The following is a 21,553-nucleotide window of genomic DNA, read 5'->3' as shown; positions in this document are numbered from 1 at the left end:
TACTGGGGTCTCTCTTTTAAAACTCTTATTTTAGCTGGGTGTGGTGGTGTATGCCCTTTAATCCCAACACTCAGGAGGCAGAAGCAGGCAGATCTTGGAGTACAAGCTGAGCCTGGTCTACAGAGTAAGTTCCAAGACAGCCCCAGGGCTGTTACACAGAGAAACTCTTTTTTGAAAAACAACAACAACAACAAAAACCCAAGTCTTATTTTGCTTGCCATGAGTGGTGCTACACGTCTTTATTCCCAGAACTTTGGAGAGACAGAGACAGATAAATTGCTCGGAGTTCAGAGCCAGCCTGGTCTGCAAAACAAGTTCCAGGCTAGCCAAGGGCTACACAGTGATACCCTGTCTTAAAACAAAACAACAAAAATCCAACCTAATTTTTAAATGTGAGCCTAATAAATAGCTATTTGCATACTTCAGTACATAATTTTAGGAATTCTGGGTAGAAATAGCTGACCTAATTTGGAGCTTGAGTCTATTCCTGAGAAGTACCCTCACCTTCTAGACTAGGTGAGGTTTAATAAATTTAAACATCCCTAACTATACACTCATTTCCATGAGTATTTAACAAATTTAAATGTCTCTGTAATTATAGTTCCATACCACATGCAGTCTGTGCTGCTTTTACAAAAAAAGCTAATTTATGACCTACATAAACTTAATTGAATACACTGAATAGTGAAGGCCTCAAGGTTTCATTTACAAATCATGGCCAGTGTCCTCCTTGGCCTTAAAATTTGAGGAAGGGCACTTCGAATGGCTTCGAGTTCGCGTGTTTCAGTGCCAGGCCGTAGGCGTAGACCTTGGCATCCACTGTAAGATGTTGTTCTGCTCCCAAAGCTAAAGAAGCAAAGGTGACAGTTTAGAGACTGCAGAGACAGTGGGAGGAGAGTCTAGTCAATCACTACACTCTGTATGCCAGCTGCCAGGACTAGATGCTGGGGACACACTATCTTTAAAATTAGAGTAAAGGATAAAAAGCAGCAACATAGCAGAGGACTAATCAGGCTCAGTTCTCAGCCACACTGGCCCAGTGTCTCCTGCTGTCCTAGCCAACTGGGAAAAAGTTCAAAACTGAATGTTTCTCTAAGTCTGGGTTCATGTCCTGGCCACCTACGAATGGCAGGAGTGTTGGTTGCCTCTGTCACGAACTAACATTGAAGTACTGATTAGTATATTTTGAGTATACTGGATTTAGGTAAAGTGGTTCTTTCTTTCTGAGTATCCCCTTTGAAGACCAGAAGGGAAGTCAGGTGGATATGGAGAAAGAATTTTTAAAAAGAATATTCTATAAATAAAACATACATTATTTAAGCACCTGGAAACAGGGTATTTTGTCTATATTATCTGTTTAATTTTTCTCATGCATCCTCAGAGAGAGGGATTTACTCTTGATTTAGGAAAATGAGAGGCTAATAGCTGATAAAGAATAATGGTGGCACAGCTCAAACCCTGTCAGGGCCACCAGATCATTCATTGGCTATACTGCCTAACATTGGTTGCCACAGCTTTTCTGAATAATTGACATTTAATTTGGTTTTAAGTACTGAGATTAATTTACCTCAGGTCTAGTTTTTGAAAAGTTGGAGAAATCGAAGCTGTCTAGGAATGTGAAATCATAGTTTTTTGAAAGGTAGTTAACTTTTCAAACAACTAGATATTTCAAAATAGAGCTCTCTGCTTAAGTGAAGCCATAGCCACTGGTGGGGTGGGGAGCTATGAACTGCTCTCAGTGTTTCAAATAACAAATACCTCAAGTTATTTTATGTCAATCTCCAAAGTAACTACTTACAAACAGAAAAAATAAGTTTTCAGTTTCCTGAAATAGAACTGATCAAAAGCTGCGATCATGCAAAGGCTATGCTTCTTCACAAATGGATGAACAGGGATCCACAAAGCTAGGGCACAGAGGAGCATGGAGTAGGGCTTCTGTTCCCTCTCCACAGGTGGGAAGGTCTATCAATATCTACCGGGATTTCTGCAACATCTCTGTGGGATGACAAACCGACCTAACCAAATGACCACTGATTTACCAGGGCTCATTACATCAGCTGCTCACAGACAAGTATGTGTTGAGAAACTGCTTCAAGACTTGAAAAGGAAAACTAGCATTGTTCAACAGTAGTTTTCAACAGTTTCTAGGTGTCTCAGATTAATGAGGTGAAGCTAAAGGAATTACACTTACTGCCCTAGTGGGTAGAAAAGGGGACAGGAAACCAAGAGAAGGCTGGGCAATAACCATAAGAGTGCTTACCGTCAAGTCTTGTCAGCAGATCATTCTTTGGTAAAGAAATCACTTCCATAAATTCTAAACAAACAGAATGCAGTGAAAACAGAGCTAACAACAGCAGCAAACCCCAGCAGCCCCACGTCTGCAGCCATCACCGGCCCAGCCACTGGGAGTTGAATAACATACCTCCATCCCCTGAAAAGAAGGAGGGAAGAACATTTATATTTTAGGACACCCTGCTATGGCATGTCTTTGGAAGACTTTATTACAAGTCATAAAGACTTTAGAAGAGTCTAACAGAAGCCTAAGATTTCTAAATCTATCACAGCAAAGTTAATTTCAACTTATTCTCCAAATCCAACATTTCATAGCAAAAATTTATATTCTATAATATACATTTACTACATTTATACCTGTGGAAAACCACACAGTACAAAACAGCACTTCAATGATTTTTAAATAAAAATTAAGCAGGATTAAGAGAGATTTAACCTCATAATTTTGTCATCCTAAAACTCAAGTTGAGGGACTCCTAAATGCCTTCTATATCTTATGAATATTTGTATTTCCTAAGTGCTGTAAGTGGGATTCACTCAACGTAACCCTTCATCCCCCACGCTCCACTCTGCCCTGTGGATGTCGGTTCTGGATGCTTTGTCGCAGCAGAACCACACATCTGCCCTTTAGAGTATGGCTGCTTTACTTAGCACACGCCACTGAGGGTCTTATGTATCCAAACTGTACATTTCATTATCCATCTGCTGCTAGAATCCTGGCTGGCCTCTAATTCTGGCTACGGTGAGTGAGGTTATTATTAAGTGCATTAGAATCTCAGTCTCTTGCTTTCAGGTGTTTTTAGTATATTTCTTTTGCATAGACTACATCCTAGATAATTCTGTATTTAACTTTTTGGGAAGCCCCTATGTCTACCATGTCTTATGAATATTTTCAGTTTAACAATTAAGCCTTTAAAACTGGCTACAAAGAGATAATGAAGCATATGCTGGGGTGATCTGAAAGGATAAGAAATCACCACTCAAACATGACTCAGCAGGGTTAATAGCGTTTTAAGCTCACACTTTTGTCATTCCAAGATTTCCTAAATATTATGTATGTGCTCCTGTATTGAAAATCCATCCATCCATCCACCTTCAAAGGTGTGAAGAAAGGACAGGGAATTGACAACATATTAATGTTTTTGGACCCTACTTTGCTAGTAAATATTTTAGTGTAAAGGATAACCTTACAAATTCTCTAAATATAAAATCTGGCTCAATAAAGGCTGCACCCTTTAACATCTGCTGTTCTTACACATGAAGACAAAATTCAAAGTTGTTGGGAGTTTCTCACATTCTTGGGTCTGTATCTCACATTATTAAGTGGGGATCAAGTTTGTTTAAAGGGGGGGCATTTAACATTTTATAAAACAACACACAGCTGAGCAGAAGTGTCTAGAGCCTTTAATACTAACATAGGCAGGCAGATCTCTACATTCAAGGCCAGCTTGGTCTACAGAGTGAGTTCCAGAGCTACAGAGAAAAAAAACCAAATGAAAAAGCAATACATTTTATAATTTTTGTAGTTTAACATTTTAAAAAATACATAAAAGGTCAATGAAATAATGCAGAGAATGCCAAAATACCTCCGCAACACTGAAAAGCAGGCGAGTCCTCACAAAGCAGCTAGGGACAGAGGGACAGAGGCTGTGCTGCTTTCAATGAAGACTATGCTGTATTAGCAAGTTAAAAAGATACTCGGTGCCACTTAACCAGTTTAAATACATCTGCCACATCCTTACCTGGTTTGGGTTTTGGCCTTACATTTCCTGCATCGTCTCCATTGATGGTCACTGTCACAACATGTGTGGTGCAGTTTGACAAGCCTGGATCCATGCACACAGCTGTGAAAAGTGACAACTGTCTTAGGAAGCAAGACAAGGGCCTTGCTGTTGTTTCACCAACTGTCCTGGAAGGGGTGGAGCTCAGGGCTCATTCAACATGGTATCTCTCAGGGGATACTACTGGACTGTAGAACATGTGGATTCAAAACGCTCTCTCAAACTTCCCCAGTTCCGGAGTCACATCTGGTAAGTCTGAGGGTTTAGACAGTCCTGAGGAGGACACTAGTGTATGCTATTGCCAGGGTGAGGAAGGTTGACTGCGTGTGATCTCAAGGGAACTTTTCCAATAATTTTCCAATTTCAGGTCCTCCAACTTGCTCCCATGCAGAGGGGCAGTCCACTCCCAGATGGAGAATAATTCCCATTAATTTGGAGGAAGGGGCACTGAAACACTGTCTTATTGTATAGCCCATGCTGACCTCCAACTCTCAATCCTCCTGCCTCTGTCCTGGAGGACTAACATTACAAATGTGCCACTGCACCTGGCTGGAGACCAACCTAGATCCCTGGTTCCTCTCTGCCTGCACCCCAACTATAAAGAACCCCTGCTTTAGTAATGTTCAAGAAGCTGACACCTGAAAGAATACCAACCTGGAGAGCATTCGGCAACTTCACCTTTGTAGCCAGTTTCTTCCTCCAGCTCCCGAAGAGCAGCCGCCTCTGGGCTTTCTCCGTCTTCGATGAACCCTGGAGGACAGATGGGAAGAAAGTGTCCCTTGAACATCTTTCTGACAATCTCTAAGGAGCTGGCTTGCAAGAGTCAAAGTGACCCTTGCACACCAAGTAGGTTACAGTAGGTTTTCCTCATGCCTTGTGCTTATATCTAATGTTTCTCATGAACATCTATCCCAACCATATTCTGTACACGGAGGACAGCACTGTGAGGAAAGGGGATTCAGTGGTGGCCAAGAGGGTCAGGTCTTGGAGCCAACAGTGTGACTAGAGCACAGGAAGCTGACTCTTGGTTTCCTGTTTTTGTATGGTGATGGTGTCCCTATCTTGCTTTCCTTCATCATAGAAAAATACTGAGGCCCAACAATGAAGAGCCAGGAAAGAGTGTGCCGAGAGCTACAGACTAGGTCAGTATTACGGTCACTATTAGGAACCAATAGGCCACACATGAAGAAAGTAACAACTCAGGCTTAGTGTCCTGAACACAGCCACGTAAAGAACAAGTAAAACGTAGGTCATTAAATCCCTTTCAGTGTTACTGACTTCTTACTAAAATGGCAAGTGAGAAAGAGGTAAGTAATATTGCCACTGTAGCCTGGGGAATGTGGCACAGAGCTTTGTGCATTCTGGGTAAATACTGTACCTGAATCGTACCCAGCTTCATGAACCTGACTTCATACGCACACCATTTATAACAGATACAGGGGGTTTAGTAATCTCTTCATATGGGTATAGTACAATAAACTTCTATAATACTATGTATCAAACTCTGGATGGCTTCTTTAATTATAGTGAAACTAAAAAATACCTGTACATAAAATCAAGAGTTTCCTTGTCGGGCTGGTGAGATGGCTCAGTGGGTAAGAGCACCCGACTGCTCTTCCGAAGGTCCGGAGTTCAAATCCCAGCAACCACATGGTGGCTCACAACCATCTGACTCCCTCTTCTGGAGTGTCTGAAGGCAGCTACAGTGTACTTACATATAATCAATAAATAAATCTTAAAAAAAAAAAAAAGAAAGAGTTTCCTTGTCCCATGAAGGTGTCTTCTGGTTACAGCTCCTGCAATTCAGAGTCTGAAGTACTTACTACTGTGAAATTCCTGTGAGTGAAGGACTGCTAGTGACAGACAGCAAGACCCGTTGATGAATGAATAGCACAAGTACTGGGAGACTCAGGAGAGCTCTGCTGAGGCTCTATAAGTAGGCTATGTGGAAAAGGGGTGTGTGGCCAGGGGCTTGAAGGAGCCTTATCAGAGAAACTGGTGTTTTCTTCTTATATATTTGTGTGTATGCGTGTGGAGCACTAATGTTGAATTTTTCTCAGTTATTCTTTTTCCCAAGATCCTTCGGTCTAACCCACAGCTCACTGATATGGCCAGTCTCCCTAGCCAGCTTGTTCCAGAGATCCCCTTTGTCTGCCTTCCAGGGCTGGCATTCCAGGTAAGCCTCCATACCTACCTGGCTTTGACACAGGATTCGAGGGACCCAAACTGCAGCCATCTCCCAACCTTAGGAATGTGTATCATTTATTTACAGCTCGTGGGACAGATGATAAGATGCTAACACGTAAGCAGTGCAATGCTCACTCTCAGGCTCAGGACCGAGTGGAAGGCCTCACCTGCTGGAAACTCCAGGCAGTAGCTGCCCATCGGGGGCCGGAACTGCTTCACCAGGATGATGCACTCATGGTGCAGGGTTCTTTGCAGCACAGGTATGACCGACACAGCTGTCAGAAGGAAACACAGCTATGGAATCCTGTTCACAGAAAGCCAGTTACAGATTCCACACTGGAAGGCAGTGGATCCAAATCACTCTGGATTTGCTCTTCAGCAAATTAACTTAATCTACTGTGTCGGCAGCCAAACTTGAAACTAGTCTCATTTTAAAATATAAAAAGTAACATTCTGTGTGATTTTTTTATTATAAAAAGTTCATTTTAATTGTCACAATATTGCTTTCATCTTTTTATTTTACATAGAGTCTTACTATGCTGTCTTTTCTGCCCAGAATAACCCAAACTCATGATTTTTCTGCCCCAGCCTACCAAATATATAGGATTTCGGGTATGCACCACCAGACCAGATGTAAGTTCTTAAAAACGAAAAAGAGGTTGAAACTAAGCATGTCGCACAGGGCCCAGGATGGGAAGCTCGCACTCCTCCCATGTGGCAGCCAGGGAGGTCACACATGTTGGAAAAAGTGGTCTGCACACTGCTGGATAGCCTTTACAGAGAAGCCAGCTAAGAGTCAGTGTCTATGTCAACAGATTGGCTTTTGCTGCTTTAGCATATAAGCTCTTCCCCTCCAAATAATTGGGCCTTAAAATAAAACCAGAAAGCCACTGGCTCTGGAGACAGACACCACAAAGGAGAGATTATCTCGCAAAAATTCTGACAGGTAAGAGCACTACAGTGAAGCGACTACTTGCTTCCTGTGAAAAGTCAAATCAAGATGGACAAACAGAAAAGCGGATCAGCAGCTCAGCTTCCCCAGACAGCGTAAGGCTACCAGGATGTTTCTGATGCACCTGTAGCCAAGCCTTTCTGCTTGGGAGGATGGGGAAGCCAACTGACCCACTTTCCCAATGCTTTTCCCTCTAACTGAAGCTGCTGGTGAGGAGGACATTTCCCAAAGACACTCACCTCAGAGTACAGAGGACTCCAGTGATCTGAACACAGCAGACACAGAGCATGCTTTCAGATTATACTGGCATGTGTTTGGCTATAAAGCTTAACACATCTTTCCTTCAAAAACTGTTCCTAGCTTAAAAGATGGGAGCCAGAATTTACTTACACAGAGAGCTTTGGAACAGAACATTGTAAAAATAGGAGAGTCATACATAAAAGACCCCAATTGAGGGCAATCTGCTTTGAGCTCTTTACTTATGTTAAACGTCATCTCAGCCTCTCATGTACTAACTTCCTTCATAAAGAGTTAGAATAGTCATACCATCAGCAGATTTTCCCTTCCTGGTTGTAAGTTTCACTGTTTCCCAAGTTCTACGCAGGCAGAGAAAAAGAAAAAGAAATCATTAGTGCCAAAGGGAACAATGTTCTTAGGTTGTCTGTAGACATCAGCACGTCACAGATGCAAGGCATGCAAATATGCTATGACAGTGCTCAGAGAACACAGAGAAGATGTGTCCTTCAATAGCCAACTGTCCTTCCTTGTAGTACGTGTGACTAGGAAGAGAATGTCACCAAGCTCCACCTCAGCCCCGGCTACCATCTAAGCAGAAAGCAGCTGAGCACTGCCTGGGGTCCCAGCATCCTCAGGACACCCAGGTCTAAATCATCAAGCTACAGTGAGAAGCAGAAGCTGGTAGAGCTTTCTAGGCCTTCCCGCAGTGCTGCAGTCTGCCCCTAGGGACATTCCAGATGCATTTCCAAGAACAAAGGGTGCCATGCACATCGTGAACCACTGAAATTATGCAGGTTTAAAATACGTGACTAAACTACACAGTTCAAGACAGCAGAACCTCCCACTTATCTGAGGAATTCAGGTTTTTTTTTTTTTTTTTTTTTTTTTTGCATGCGTGCAGCCTTATGTATGAGGAGAGACAGGTCCCTAGACGAGGTGGGAGGCTCTGGACGGCACACTCTTACTCCCTTTTATGGCTTACTTTGTGTCAGTGATTTGTCCCTGGCTGTCTGTTTTCAGGGTTTGTTACTATCTCTGCCATTCTGCCTGCTCTTACAGGAACATCACGCAGAATTATATGGAAAATTAAGTTACAGGGGAAAAAAAACCCCATTCTGTTGGAAAGGGAGAGGGAATAACCAGAAATTCCCCCTTCAGTTCTCATCTCTTGGGGGAAAAGCAATGCTGCAATAATGATGGGGGTGGCTGGGTGTCCATTGTCAGAGTGTGTCATAAAGTAGAATTATGATCCGGATGGCGCTAGGCTAAGTACACTAAGTTATAAGTCATCCTACTCCAAGGGACCCTCTTGCTTATACTTTTTTTTCTTGATGTTCTTGGGTTTTGATAATACCACATTTCTACAAAAAGTTCCAGATATTTAATCTGGCTTAAAACAAGAATCAACAAAAACCCTGTCTGACTATACCTTTCAGAACTAGACCCAAGTTTTACAGGACAAATGTGTGAAAAATGAAAATACAAAACAAGGGCTGGTGAGATGGCTCAGTGGGTAAGAGCACCCGACTGCTCTTCCGAAGGTCCAGAGTTCAAATCCCAGCAACCACATGGTGGCTCACAACCACCTGTAATGAGATCTGGCGCCCTCTTCTGGAGTGTCTGAAGACAGCTACAGTGTACTTACATATAATAAANAAATAAATCTTTAAAAAAAAAAAAAAAAAAGAAAATACAAAACAAAACCCACCAGACTTTTACTGAATTGCTGTGACAAGTCACAGCAGCCCAACACTCCTGTTAGTAGCAAGAAGCCAACCAACAAGCAGTTTCCAATAAGTAATACAGATCACAATAGACAAAACACCTTTTGCCATGGCTCTCTCTGCTGCCTCTTAAGGTTAGTCCTAAAGACTGAAGACAGTGCTGGGAAAAGCACTGAAGGTCCCATCCCAAACATGCTAGGAATAAGGAAAACAGAGAGGAGCATCATTACACGGGTAAGGTGAGGCAGTAATGAGCCATACATTATGAAAGGAGAATACACACACATTTAAGATGTGCAACAATGCCCCAGACAGCTCAACCACTCTCCTAGGAGCAACACAGCTACACTTATGTGGAGAAGACTCTTAGTCTCTGTCTCTCCAGCTAACCCAAGCGCCATGCCAGTTTCCTTCCTTGTGTATTGAGGGGAAGCGGTCTGGAGAAGCCTCTTCCCCTCTAGAACTGGGTTTCCGTCTCAGTTACCCCACTGTTTGCTTTCTAGCTAAGACACCTGGTGGCTTTTTACCTCTAGCCACTGGTGCACGAGGTAGGAGGTGGCCAAGGGAAACTCGACCCATCTTAAAGGCAAGGGGAAGCACTTAACACTAGTACTGATCACTTCTAGAATTCATCCTATATGCTTCTTCCAACGATGAGGCACACCATCCTTTGGTTCTTTTATTCTTTATACATATGCTTTTCTTTGGGGGTAACGGATAATGGATTTTTACAAGTTAGTAGAACATGGTCTACAGCTATGCTTCAGAGCTTGACATTATACTAAGAGCTATGAATGCTGTGCGTGATCTTCATTAATGACCAGACGGAAGGGTTATATACGGGAGAAGGGATGCAAATATGCTCTGCCCAGGAGGACAGGTACTTAAAAGTTCATTCCCAAATTAAATACTACACTCTCTGGAATGAAACCTAGAAATAGGAATTCTGGGGATGGGGGGATGTCCCCCAATGAGTGTGTTGGGCACTTTTTTGCCTACTTGACACAAGCTAGCATCACCATAGAGGGAACCTCAACTGAGAAAATGTCTCCGTGAGATTGAGTGTAGGCAAGCCAGTAGGCATTTTCTTAGTGATTGATGGGAGAAGGCCCAGCCCATTGTGGGAGAGGCCACCCCTAGACAGGTCGTCCTTGGTTCTATAAGGAAAGCAGGCTGAGCAAGTCATGGGGAAAAACCAGCAAGCAGCAGCCTCCACAGCCTCTGCTTCAGTTCCTGCTGACTTTCTTGGATGGTGAACAGAGATATGGAAGCATAAGCAAATACACCCTTTCTTCTCCAACTTGCTTTTGGTCCTGTTATTTCACTGCAGCAATAGTAGTCCTAAATGGGACAATAACTTAGACAGATATTTTTCTGATCAATAAATACCCGAAGGCTGGTCAGGTTAAAGACAACTGGGTGTGAACTGACAAATATTTTTTTAGAACAGTGGTTCTCAACCTTCCTAATGCCGTGATCCTTTAACACAGTTCCCTATTTTGTGGTGACTGCCAACCATAAAACTGTTTTCGCTGCTGCTTCATAACTATATTTTTGCTACTGTTATGAATCTAATGTAAATATCAGTGGTTTATGATGGTCTTAGGCAACCCCTGTGACTGGCTGACCCCCAAAGGAGTGGTGACTCAGGTTGAGAACCACTGCATAAGACTTCTTAGTGTTAAGGGCTGGATTTTGTGCTATAAACTCCGTTGTCAGGAATAACAGAGCCAAATCATTTCACTATGCTGAGCTCTAGTTCCTATCTGTCTGTCTATCTGTCTATCAATCAATCACAGTATAAACACACTGCATACACTGTACTCCCAGCAGCTGTGGTTGCCCTGGGCTCGCACCCATCCTCCACTTACTTCACGTTTAGCTCTGTCTGCTTCTGTTTTCTGTAATGTCTCTCATCTCTCTCCAGTAACGGGCTTTACTAAGGCTCGTGCTAGTTCGGTAGAAACAATCATCAACCAGTCCATGGATTGTCACCGTGATAAGTGCATTTGCTCACACAAACGTGCATGATCTGCCATGATTGTGTAGCAAATGAGGTTTGTGTGGTGTTGGGATCATGCCCAGGGTTTGTACATACTAGACAAGTGCCATACCACTGAGCTGTGTTCACAGCTTCTTCTAAATATAATAGTCAGCGATGTGGTTTGTTTTTTTTTCTTTTTCTTTTTAACAATGGAAAACAGAAGGAAAAGTTAATTATAGGCAGGTGTGCTCTCTCTCTCTCCCTCCCTCCTACCCTTCCTTTATCAGGGTCTTATTAAGTAGCCCTGGCTTGCATGAAACTTCCTATAGACCAGGCTAGCTCTGCCTGTCTCTATCTCCTTAGTCAACACTTAGATTAAACACGTGGGCCATCATGTCCTGCCCCATCAGCCTTTCTTTACCCACTTTCCGGAGCTTAGCACATATATACCAGGGCTAGAGAGATCAATCTGGGGTGGGTAACACTTGCTGTTCTTGAAGAGGGCTCGACTTTGGTGGCTCACAGCTGCTTTATTCCAGCTCCAGGGGACCTGACACGCTGTTCTGGGCTTAGTGGGCACCTGCACAATTACTGCATTCCCATAGTTTGCTTTCTGTCTCAATTTTTGTTGAGCATTTAATGCATAAACTGAATTCTAAACACTAGGTGATTTTCTCTCTTTCTTTCTTTCTTTCTTTTTTTTTTAAAGATTTATTTATTTTATGTAAGCACACTGTAGCCATCTTTAGACACACCAGAAGAGGGCGTCAGATTCATTATGGATTGTTGTGAGCCACCATGTGGTTGCTGGGATTTGAACTCAAAACCTTCCGAAGAGCAGTCGGTGCTCTTAACTGCTACGCCATCTCTCCAGCCCTATTAAGTGATTTTCTTAGCAAATTCCTAGAGTTGGAACTGTTAGGTAAAAAGTTACTTTATCTTAACATATATTATTATAGCCTAGGGAACATTTTTCCAACTTACATTACAAAGTAATGTTTTACTTCGAAGCCAGCAATGGTTTTGCTTTCTTTTTAGTTCTTCTAACTTAGACATTAAAAATTTTGATTTTTCTAGAAGGGAGCAATACAAGGAGCAATATTGTATAGCTTGTTAAGCCACTATGCATGGAGAATGGAGCTAGGACTGCAGACTAGTTATAGTAACAACTCTAATTGTTTTATTCATAGAACATCAATGATCCAAACATTTTAGTAAGAGCTGCCCTGAGTAGCTGTTTGAAAGAGAGCTTCCTGAAGAAACACTGGTGCTCTCACACTCAACAGAGACCTAGAAAAACCAAAGACAGAAACGGAAGAAAAACATTTACCTGGTTTTACCAATAGGATCCATATAAGTTGTTTTTTCAAGTTTGACCCATTTTCCTTCTGAGATCAACTAAAACAAAAGAAGACAGTTATAAGCTTGGAAACTGTCAAATCAAGTTGGTGTTTTTAAAAATCAAATAGTGTATTCTTTCAAATTTTCTCTACTGTTTCCTTCTCCCAATTTGCTTCCCTCACAGGAACTTGTGGGCAAGTTTCTAGCTTGGAATAAATATTCAAAGTTGTTTTCCTATGGGTGGGCCTCATTTTTCTGGTTTTTGTTTTTGAGTTTTTCAGGTAGAAGCAAGAGGGGGAAAGCGTTAAAGTCTAGGGATGGGAGTGGTGCAGGCAAGGCTGAGCGACAGCGGGCACTGTCATCTGACAAACCTAAGAAACTCCCAGGCTATGGAGAGAGAGGCTGGCAGGCCGTGTACAGGGTGGGAGAGCTGGCTAAGTTTCTGACCCCAGGACAGGTGCGAGGCTGGTCATACTGCTGTGTCGTTGGATGTGAATATGAGCCTTTTCTTACTAGTGCCCCCCGCCCCCCACCCCCAACCTAATCATTATCTGATCTGTTCACAGACAACATGGAAACATTCTCAATCAAAAAGATTTTCAGGAGTGTTAAGGACCAGAGTCCCAAGATGAAATATTTAAAATTTATTCATTACAACAACTGGTTCCTGAGAGAAAAATACCCTAGAAGGTTCACTCAGTAACATAGTAGGAGGCAGACATCAGTTCTAGAACTCAATGGAATTTGAACTACAACAAACAATTTAAGTTTTTATTATTTTAAACACTTAGGCCAAGGTGACAGACAGCTAAGATGTAATTACTAAATATGAAACCGCAAAACCACATTTTTTTTTCTACCCAGGGCAACTTTTAGAAAGAATTTCTCTATCAGGAGCCAAAATCTACTTACTGGAAATGTCATTAATACACGCAATTAAGCTGATAAATCACTGTACTAAGACAAGAGCACAGTGTGGCTGAGTCTAAAACGGGAAAGAAAAACGTGCAAAGTATCTCCAGGAATGAAAACCCTGCAGGATGAGGAACCGCCCGGCTTTCTGTGGGGAAGGGAAAGGGCAGGAAAACAAGCTCCACCCACCTCCTCTGAGATAACAAGATGCTTGGCGGGAGAAGACTTTGTGGATTCTTGGGTCTCCATTTCGACTTGTCGGCCTCCACAGTCCTCAGGTGGAAAGTTCAAGCTGTAAGGAAGTCAGTGAGGTTTGTTGAGGCTTCCCCAACCGTGGGTAGTCAAAGGACTAACTAGTTAAAAAAGATTATCTACTAGCAAAGCGTGAGGGCCTCTCTGGGAGAACTGCCTGATAAGGCACCCAGGCAAGAATTCAGAGCCATTCTGCTTACATTCAGTCTGCATTAACCAGGGTCCAGTCCCAGTAACATCTACTCACTTTCAAAGTCAGAGAAATTATATCTGCACATTAGTAAGCATGTATCCCATTTACCCTGAAATGTGAGCAAGAATCAAAGTCTCAGCTGTAGCTAGCCAGTGACAGTCTACTCAGAGCCGGCTTTTGTCTCCCATGGTACACTCTCTCTTGGTTTCTTACTCCATTTCTGGACCTTGCCTTTTCTAAAAATCTTGGTTTTACACTGTTCCTTTGACTGCTTAGTCATTCAGAGTCATTTCTCACCTGTCTTGCCGCTGAGAAGCCTAAAGGGATCCCAACTCCTGTTTCATTCTCCAGGTGACCTCTTTTCACTGCTTGGAAGTTTACAGTTAGCCACGACCTAGGCTGTACTGTACTGACACTCAAGCAAACCCCTTCAACCTGACACTTCAGTGTACATGTGCATGTGTTTTAAAGGGATTTTTATTGATAAACTGTTCTCAGAATTTCCTCTATTCTCTCTAGAACTGCTGTTTAGCTGTTGGACTGGGCTGGGATGTGTCTCAAACTCCCGGGCACTTGCCTGGCTGACCTAAAGCCTTGAGCTCAGTCCCTAGCGCTTCCCTGAGCCCAGCAGAATCGCTCAGGACTTCCTGAGTCCCTCTAAGGCGTTCTCTTCCATCCCCACTCTCCATCCCTTGCTATCTACGTTTCTCAGAAGACTATCCTCGCAACCTTCCTAAGTCCTCAAAACTATTTCACCTCCTCACTCCAGGGCTTAGGGCATGGGCTTGATTCCAGGACACCCCTCCTCTTAAATACCAAAATTCCAGGCAATGGTGGCGCACGCCTTTAATCCCAGCACTTGGGAGGCAGAGGCAGGCGGATTTCTGAGTTCGAGGCCAGCCTGGTCTACAGAGTGAGTTCCCGGACAGCCAGGGCTACACCGAGAAACCCTGTCTCAAAAACAAAAACAAACAAACAAAAAAAACAAAAACAAAAACCAAAATTCATGTGGTCACTTAAGTTAAAGGGTATAACATTTGCACTTAACCTAACCTATTTATATCCTCTTGTAAATTTCAAATAATCTCCAGGAACACACAATACTTAATATAATGTATATGCTATACAGACATTACACAGTATTGCTTAGGGAATAATGAAAAAACGAAAGCAGTTAAGTTCAACAGAGACACATTTCCCACCCCCCCTAATACTTCCCACGTGTAACGGGGGGAGACTGAGCTTACAGAACCCACAACACCAGCTGTGTGGCACCAATTTTCTTGCCAACAGTCTACAAAGATAAATGTAGCATTTCCCTTCCCTAAAACACAACCAACAACAAAACGACATGCATTCATACTCCTTTGTGCCTTAAAAATGTGTAGTATCTGATGCTCAGGCTAGCCTTCACTGTGGTGGGCCCCAACACACAACAGGCAGATGAGAAAAAGGCTCTGCCTTCTGGGCCCTCTCCTCTAGTGGGGAGGTAGGGAGGAAAAGCGAGGACCAACATGAGAAGTTTGTCGAGTGAGCCCCAGTTTTAAGGAGGATTATGAAAGATAAACAGTGAGGAAGATGTCCAGCTGAGAGGAAAGTCCTATGTGACATCTGAACATAGACTCTGGAAGCAAAAAGAAAGCAAGCAACACAGATGACTCAGTCAGTCACTCAGCACGCTGACATGGACAGGACAGCAGGCAAGCTAGTTACTCCTCTCAGAAGTGGCTCAGATGGCCTTTTACTTAGGTAAGCTTTAAAGTGTTACTGGCTGAGAGAAAGGTTTCTACCACCACGGGTAATCAATGTAGAACGCAGACAACGGTCAAAGTGGGAAACCCAGTGAGCCCCACCCGGCACACTCTATACTCACATAAAAGAGTGTAGAATTGTTCTTTGCTTCTTGAGCAAGACCTCGTGAGTTCAGGCGAGATCTTTCAAGGGCTGAGGTTAGAGAGGCCTGTGTCACTAAGTCTGGCTCGAGAGCCTTTTATCACCTCGAGAGCCGCTCCTTCTGACTAATCGCATAGCAGAAGGGAACTTGCTGATGCAAGGGAATTTTGAATTCTAATTCTAAAGAAAAATAACTTTTAGGCAACCATGCTGCTCTACTGAACGCACATATTCAACTGTCTCCAATGGCCTGAAATGCTTGCAGTAAGTGCCTAGCCCCTAAAAATGCTCTAGTTTTCTTTTTTTTAATTGGTAGAACCTGGGGCTTGTCTCGTCCTGAGTGTCGGGAATACAGGTGTGAGCCACCACACCCAACGAATACCAGGATGTTTAAAGAGGATCGACCACACCCCTTTAAGAAACAGCACGGAAGAAACTTCAAAAGGTGGTTTAATACTACTGAGGCCCAGAGAGCAGGGGCGCACTCCACGGAGACAGTCGCAGAACCGAGCAGTGACGGCGAGCAGTGTAAGCACAGAGGGACATGTGGCTGCCAAGCTCTCTAAAGCTCAGCCTTTCTCCCAACTCTGCTTAAAAGAAAAACCGTACACCCAACTGATGTCATTGACATCTGCAAACACATTCCCCAAGAACATTTGGAATCCACGTTTGGCTGGGTCCCTGCATGCTAACTACATAGCCCTGATTGGCACAGCACACAGTCCTGTTACTACTCCAGGCGGTTTGGGCTTAAGGCAGCGAGTACAAGGCTCTATGTAAAGGAACAAACTAAGTGGCCAGTACTAAATAAACCTGTGTCTTTTACACTGAGTAACAACAGCTGGGTAGAAGGGCAGTGGGAGGCACAATCTCACAGGCCTCAACTTAGCACAAAGAACATCAGGCCACGAGGGAAATCGGAGAGCAAGAGAAACAGTCTTCCCTAGGGAAGACACACAACTGGTTGCTCAACACCAAGATGGTTAACCCTGAAAACATCCACACAAGTCAGTACTACACAGATGAAGCAGGCTATACTGCGGAATATAACATGCAGTAACAACTAATGGAGAAAGAAGACACGGGTTTGAAAACGAGCAAGGAAGGGTGTACCGCAGGGCTTGAGGGAAGGACAGGGAAAGGAGCAATATTGCAATTACAAACCTCAGAAATTAACAATAATTATAAAGGAGGTAAGTGGGAGTTAAGATGCAAAAGTGAAAGTAGAAACTCAATAAAGTCTGGCTCGTCACTACCATTCCTTGCGCTCCTGTAACTTGTTACAGATGGAAAGTGAGACAAAGCTCAACAGAGATAACATGCTCACGGCACTCACTCTTGATCAAGTCTGAGTAATGCCATCGGTCTTGCTCAATGCTCATGGTGTTTCAGAAGTAGAACTTTGCCAAGTATGATGGACAGTGCATGCCTACAGTCCTAGCGATTTGGGAGGCTGACACTTTGAGACCAGCAGGGATAATATGGTGTGACTACAATTCAAAGAAAGAAAAAGGAAAAAAAGACATAGAAGTTTAAACCACCAGCAAAGCCCTGACTGACGGAAAGGCAGTAGGGACAGCTCTATAATCGACAGAGAGACCAAGGCTCTTTGAAAGAAACTGAGTAGGGCCATGTAAGTCTTTGTGTGGAATGTATACAAGCCTGTGTGTGGCTATGGCACACATTCATGCATGTGTACAATGTGTGGGGATGCCAGAAGTCAACCTTGAGTGTTTGTTCTCAGAACCTGCTCGCAGACACAAGGTCTGTCACTGGCACCTGGGCTTAACTATTAGCTTAGGCTGACTGCTCATCATATGCTGGAGAGCCTCCTGCCTCTACCCCCAACTGAGTTACAAGTTGGACCAGCATCCTTGGCTTTTTACTTGGGTGCTGGGGATCAAACTCGGCTGTCTTGAATGGCAAGCGCTTTCCAACTAAACTAGTCCTAAAAAGGTACTACAACAACAACAACAACAATAACAACAAAAAATAAATAAAGAGTTTGAAGAAATAATTTAGTATGATTTGTTTTTTAAAAGTAAGATATCACTGGGTATGGTAACATGTCTTTGTTCTCTTTTTTTACATAGTGTCTCTCTTTGTAGCCCTGCCTGGCCTTGAACTAATACACCTGCCTGCTTCTACCTCCCAAGTGCTGGGACTAAAGGTCAGTGATACCACACCTGATAATACATGCCTTTAATTCCAGCATTCAGGAGGCAGAAACCGGAGGATTCGGGAGCTCAGTGCCAGCCAGGTCTAGACAGTGAGATCTTGTCTTACAAAAGAAAAACGTGGTGGCACACGCTTTTAATCCAGTACTCTGGAGGGAGAGGCAGGCAGATCTCTTGTGAGTTTGAGGCCACTCTGGTCTATACAGAGAGGTCTAGACAGATGGAGCTGTCTTGAAAAACAAAAAGAAAGGAAGGAGGGAAGGAAAGAAGGAAGGGAGAGAAGACAGACAGACATCATCTGAAGGGGCTAGATGTATGGCTCAGTTGGTAGAGTGCCTCATCAGCACCTACAAAACTATGTGTCCAAGTCCCAGCACTACATAAACTGGGTGTGGCCATGCATGTCTGCCAACCCTGCACTTAGGAAGTAGAGTGGAGAAGACTGAAGTTCAAAATCATCCTCAGCTAACGTGAGCTTGTGGCCAGCCTGGGCCATAAAACCCCCATCGCTAGTTGTGGAAAAGTGCTTGCCAAGCAAGTCTGGTGACTTGAGTTCAGATCCTTTGGGCCCACGTAAAGGCAGGCTATTGCGGCTCATCTCTGCAATGGCTGCACTCCTAAGGCTAATATTGTGAGCATGCCCAAGAATCTTGTAGGACAGCTACTCTCTAATATGCAAACAAGAGATACCCTACCGCAAATGAGGTAGAAGGCAGAGCTGCCATCTGAGTGTATACTCTGACTGCCGCTCACAGGCAGTGTATGTGTGTTTGCACTCTCATATGCATGGACTAATATTTTCTAAGAGGGGAAGGTCAGCGCCTCCCTCCAACCCCCCCAAAAGCCACATAGAAACTTAGAATCTTCCAACTATAGTTTTTCTTTAAAAGAAAAAAGTTGGATAGGCAAGGCAAAACAGAAACAAACAAAACAAACCCAAAACAACAACAAAACCAAAACCTTCTCCTTGAAAGGTGTTATCAAGCAAAATCTGCATATCAGGAGCAGGACAACCTTCTATGAGTTGTCTGTTAGTCAGGGAGCCTTAGGAGGCCACAGAAAAATACAGGTTCTTGCAGCTGCTCTTGGTTGCTCACTTGGTAAGACCTTGCTGAAGTTACCACACATCTTAGCTGCATGGCATAGAGAAATGAAGCTGGACCTGAGCTGGATAGCTCTTTGCTGTCTTTTATAATGCCAGAATGTGCTCTGCAGGCTGCCGGGAGAAGACAAGTCACCACCAGCCTTACCCAGCTGTGAGCCCTGGATCTGACACCAACAGTGGTACAATTGTCATGTGGGCAACCAACCATTCGTTTATTGCATTTGGGACCTACTCTCCACAGGGAATCCATATTGGTACAGAAACCGGAGCATAGTGAAGGAGAACATGGGTCTAAATGCACATATTTATATCCATAAACAATTACCAATCTCGGATTAACCAAGAGTCTCTTTCCAGTGAGTTGAGATGAAGTTAGTTTTGTGACTGCATTCAGTGTTGAGAGTTGTGGCAGAGTCCTCTACCTCAAACAGGACATCTATATCATCCCTGTCAAAGCTGTGCAAACACTGTGGGAGGTTGTGAGAAAAGATGGGAAAGGCTGGTAGACAGAAGAGGAGCTGCAAAATGCCATCTTAAGAACAGCCACTGCAGTCAAGAACTCCCCAAACTACTGATTATTCAATGATTGCTCAAGAGCCAGACAAGTAAGGAGACCCTGACACACACACATGGAAAAAGGGGATTACTATCATCAGTTAAGTGACCCCCATGCCACCACCAAGCTCCAATTGATAATCCCAGTCCAATGGTCACATAGATGCCTCTGACTAAACCAAATGGTCACATAACAAAACTGAAAGTCATGAATCTGGGAAAGGACCTGATAGGGAGGAGGGGTTGTTGATAAGGCTGGGAAGGAGATAAGGGAGGGTTAGAAGAAAGAGTAAGCAGCACGTAGCCAGTGTGCACAAATATAAACCTGTCAAAGAATTAACTCCAAAACAAAAGAAAGGAAAGGTATCTTATTTAATACAGAACAAAGAATAAAATAGTAGTATAAAATATTAAATAATTCTGGCTATAAAAGTATTTATATTATAATATTTATATAATATAAAAATATTATAACTTTAAAAAAACCAGAAAACATGCACTCTTTTATACTATACATGGTAAAATTTTGGGACCCACATCAAATGGATTTCAGTGCCCTTTCCTTCGTTGAAAACTACTGTCAGACTAAAGAAGAATCCTTGTACTCACATTGTTAAGAGCAGAAAGCCACTCAAGTTCGCGATGTGTTCTTTCTCTTGACAGGGGCCAGTAGTTAGTGCTAAAGGAGGGAACTGACATTTATTGAGATTATACTACTCAGTGACTTATAAAAAATCATTTACAGCAGTTTATTATTACACCACTTAATTCTAGGTGAGCAAGAGGGAACTGACTGTAATGACCCTTGGGAAGGTTAATTGGTTACAGCCACAAAGTAATGAGTCTGTAAGGAACTTCTTGTAATAGTTTTAGGCGAGAGATAATGAGAGTGTGCAGCAGGGCTTTCTAGCTGTGTGCAACAGCTAGAGTTCAGTATTTGTTCTAAAACTGCGTTTAGGGTGAATACAGGGTGATGCCAATAAGATTTGAAAGAAGACTAGAACATTAGAAGAAAGATCTGAGTCAGGGTTTGTGTTTGCACTTACTGAGCTTGTAACATTGGAAATATTAATCTAAAAGTCATGCTATGAGTTCAAGAAAGAAAATGTGGTTTTGTTGTTGTTGTTGTTTTTGTTTTCCATTTTGGAATTATTCAGTAGGTCACCCTGGCCGTAACCATTTGAGTACTGACATTAAAAAAAAAGTCCCAAGGGGCTGGTGGGATAGCTCAGCAGGTCAACATGCCTGAGAGCAAGCTTGAGTCCTCCAGTGAAATCCCAGGGTCCTACATGGGAAAATTGAAAAGTTGTCCTTTGGGCTGGCGAGATGGCTCAGAGGGTAAGAGCACTGACTGCTCTTCCAAAGGTCCTGAGTTCAAATCCCTGCAACCACCCGTAATGAGATCTGACGCCCTCTTCTGGTGCATCTGAAGCCAGCTACAGTGTACTCACATATAATAATAAATAAATCTTTGGGCTGGAGCGAGCAGAGTTGACCAGAGTGAGCAGGACAGAGGTCTTAAAAATTCAATTCCCAACAACCACATGAAGGCTCAAAACCATCTGTACAGCTACAGTGTGCTCACATACATAAAATAAATAAATAAATCTTTAAAAAAAAAAGTTGTCCTTTGATATCCATATACTTGTGGTACATACCCACCTGCACTGGCACACACTAATAGTAAATTAAAGTTTTTAAATATTTGATAATATGATTTTTTTCCACCATTGTATTTAAAGACTGTCACGGATGAAAACTGAAAAATACAAAAAACCCAGCAAGGCTACATGAAGACAAACATGGTCATTAAAACATAGCTAAGAAACGAGCTCTACTGTTCCAAACACTTGAAGATCCTTTGTTTGTGGTGTCAATTTATTGAAAGTTGGCTGAGCTCTTCCGGCCAGAAAAGCACAGGGGTAGCTAGGGCGCAGGGTCGGCTGACACTCGCCAGCTACACACAAC

General features: G+C 43.0%; 1 protein-coding gene across 4 annotated transcripts in view; it reads right to left on the bottom strand.

Moving 5' to 3' along the window:
- Positions 1–205: 205 nt before the first annotated feature.
- The window catches only part of Nudt5 (nudix hydrolase 5), a 23,545-nt gene continuing 2,197 nt past the window's right edge, over positions 206–21,553 (bottom strand). The window contains exons 2-11 of one of the 4 annotated variants that reach the window (XM_021155465.2): positions 20,195–20,277; positions 13,600–13,702; positions 12,488–12,555; positions 7,759–7,808; positions 6,428–6,535; positions 4,728–4,823; positions 4,035–4,136; positions 2,423–2,431; positions 2,261–2,314; positions 206–846 (exon numbers count right to left, since the gene is read on the bottom strand). In XM_021155465.2, coding sequence (XP_021011124.1) covers positions 737–846; positions 2,261–2,314; positions 2,423–2,431; positions 4,035–4,136; positions 4,728–4,823; positions 6,428–6,535; positions 7,759–7,808; positions 12,488–12,555; positions 13,600–13,659 — 657 coding nt within the window. In that variant the 5' untranslated portion in view covers positions 13,660–13,702; positions 20,195–20,277 and the 3' untranslated portion in view covers positions 206–736. The remainder of the gene's footprint in view (positions 847–2,260; positions 2,315–2,422; positions 2,432–4,034; positions 4,137–4,727; positions 4,824–6,427; positions 6,536–7,758; positions 7,809–12,487; positions 12,556–13,599; positions 13,703–20,194; positions 20,278–21,553) is intronic. The other 3 variants (XM_021155464.2, XM_021155463.2, XM_029472078.1) reach the window with 3 other exon arrangements.

The sequence above is a fragment of the Mus caroli genome, chromosome 2 (assembly GCF_900094665.2).
Source record: "Mus caroli chromosome 2, CAROLI_EIJ_v1.1, whole genome shotgun sequence".
In the NCBI taxonomy this organism is placed as follows: Eukaryota; Metazoa; Chordata; class Mammalia; order Rodentia; family Muridae; genus Mus; species Mus caroli.
The sequence above is the reverse complement of the archived record's forward strand: the minus strand, read 5'-3'. Positions and strand labels throughout refer to the sequence as shown.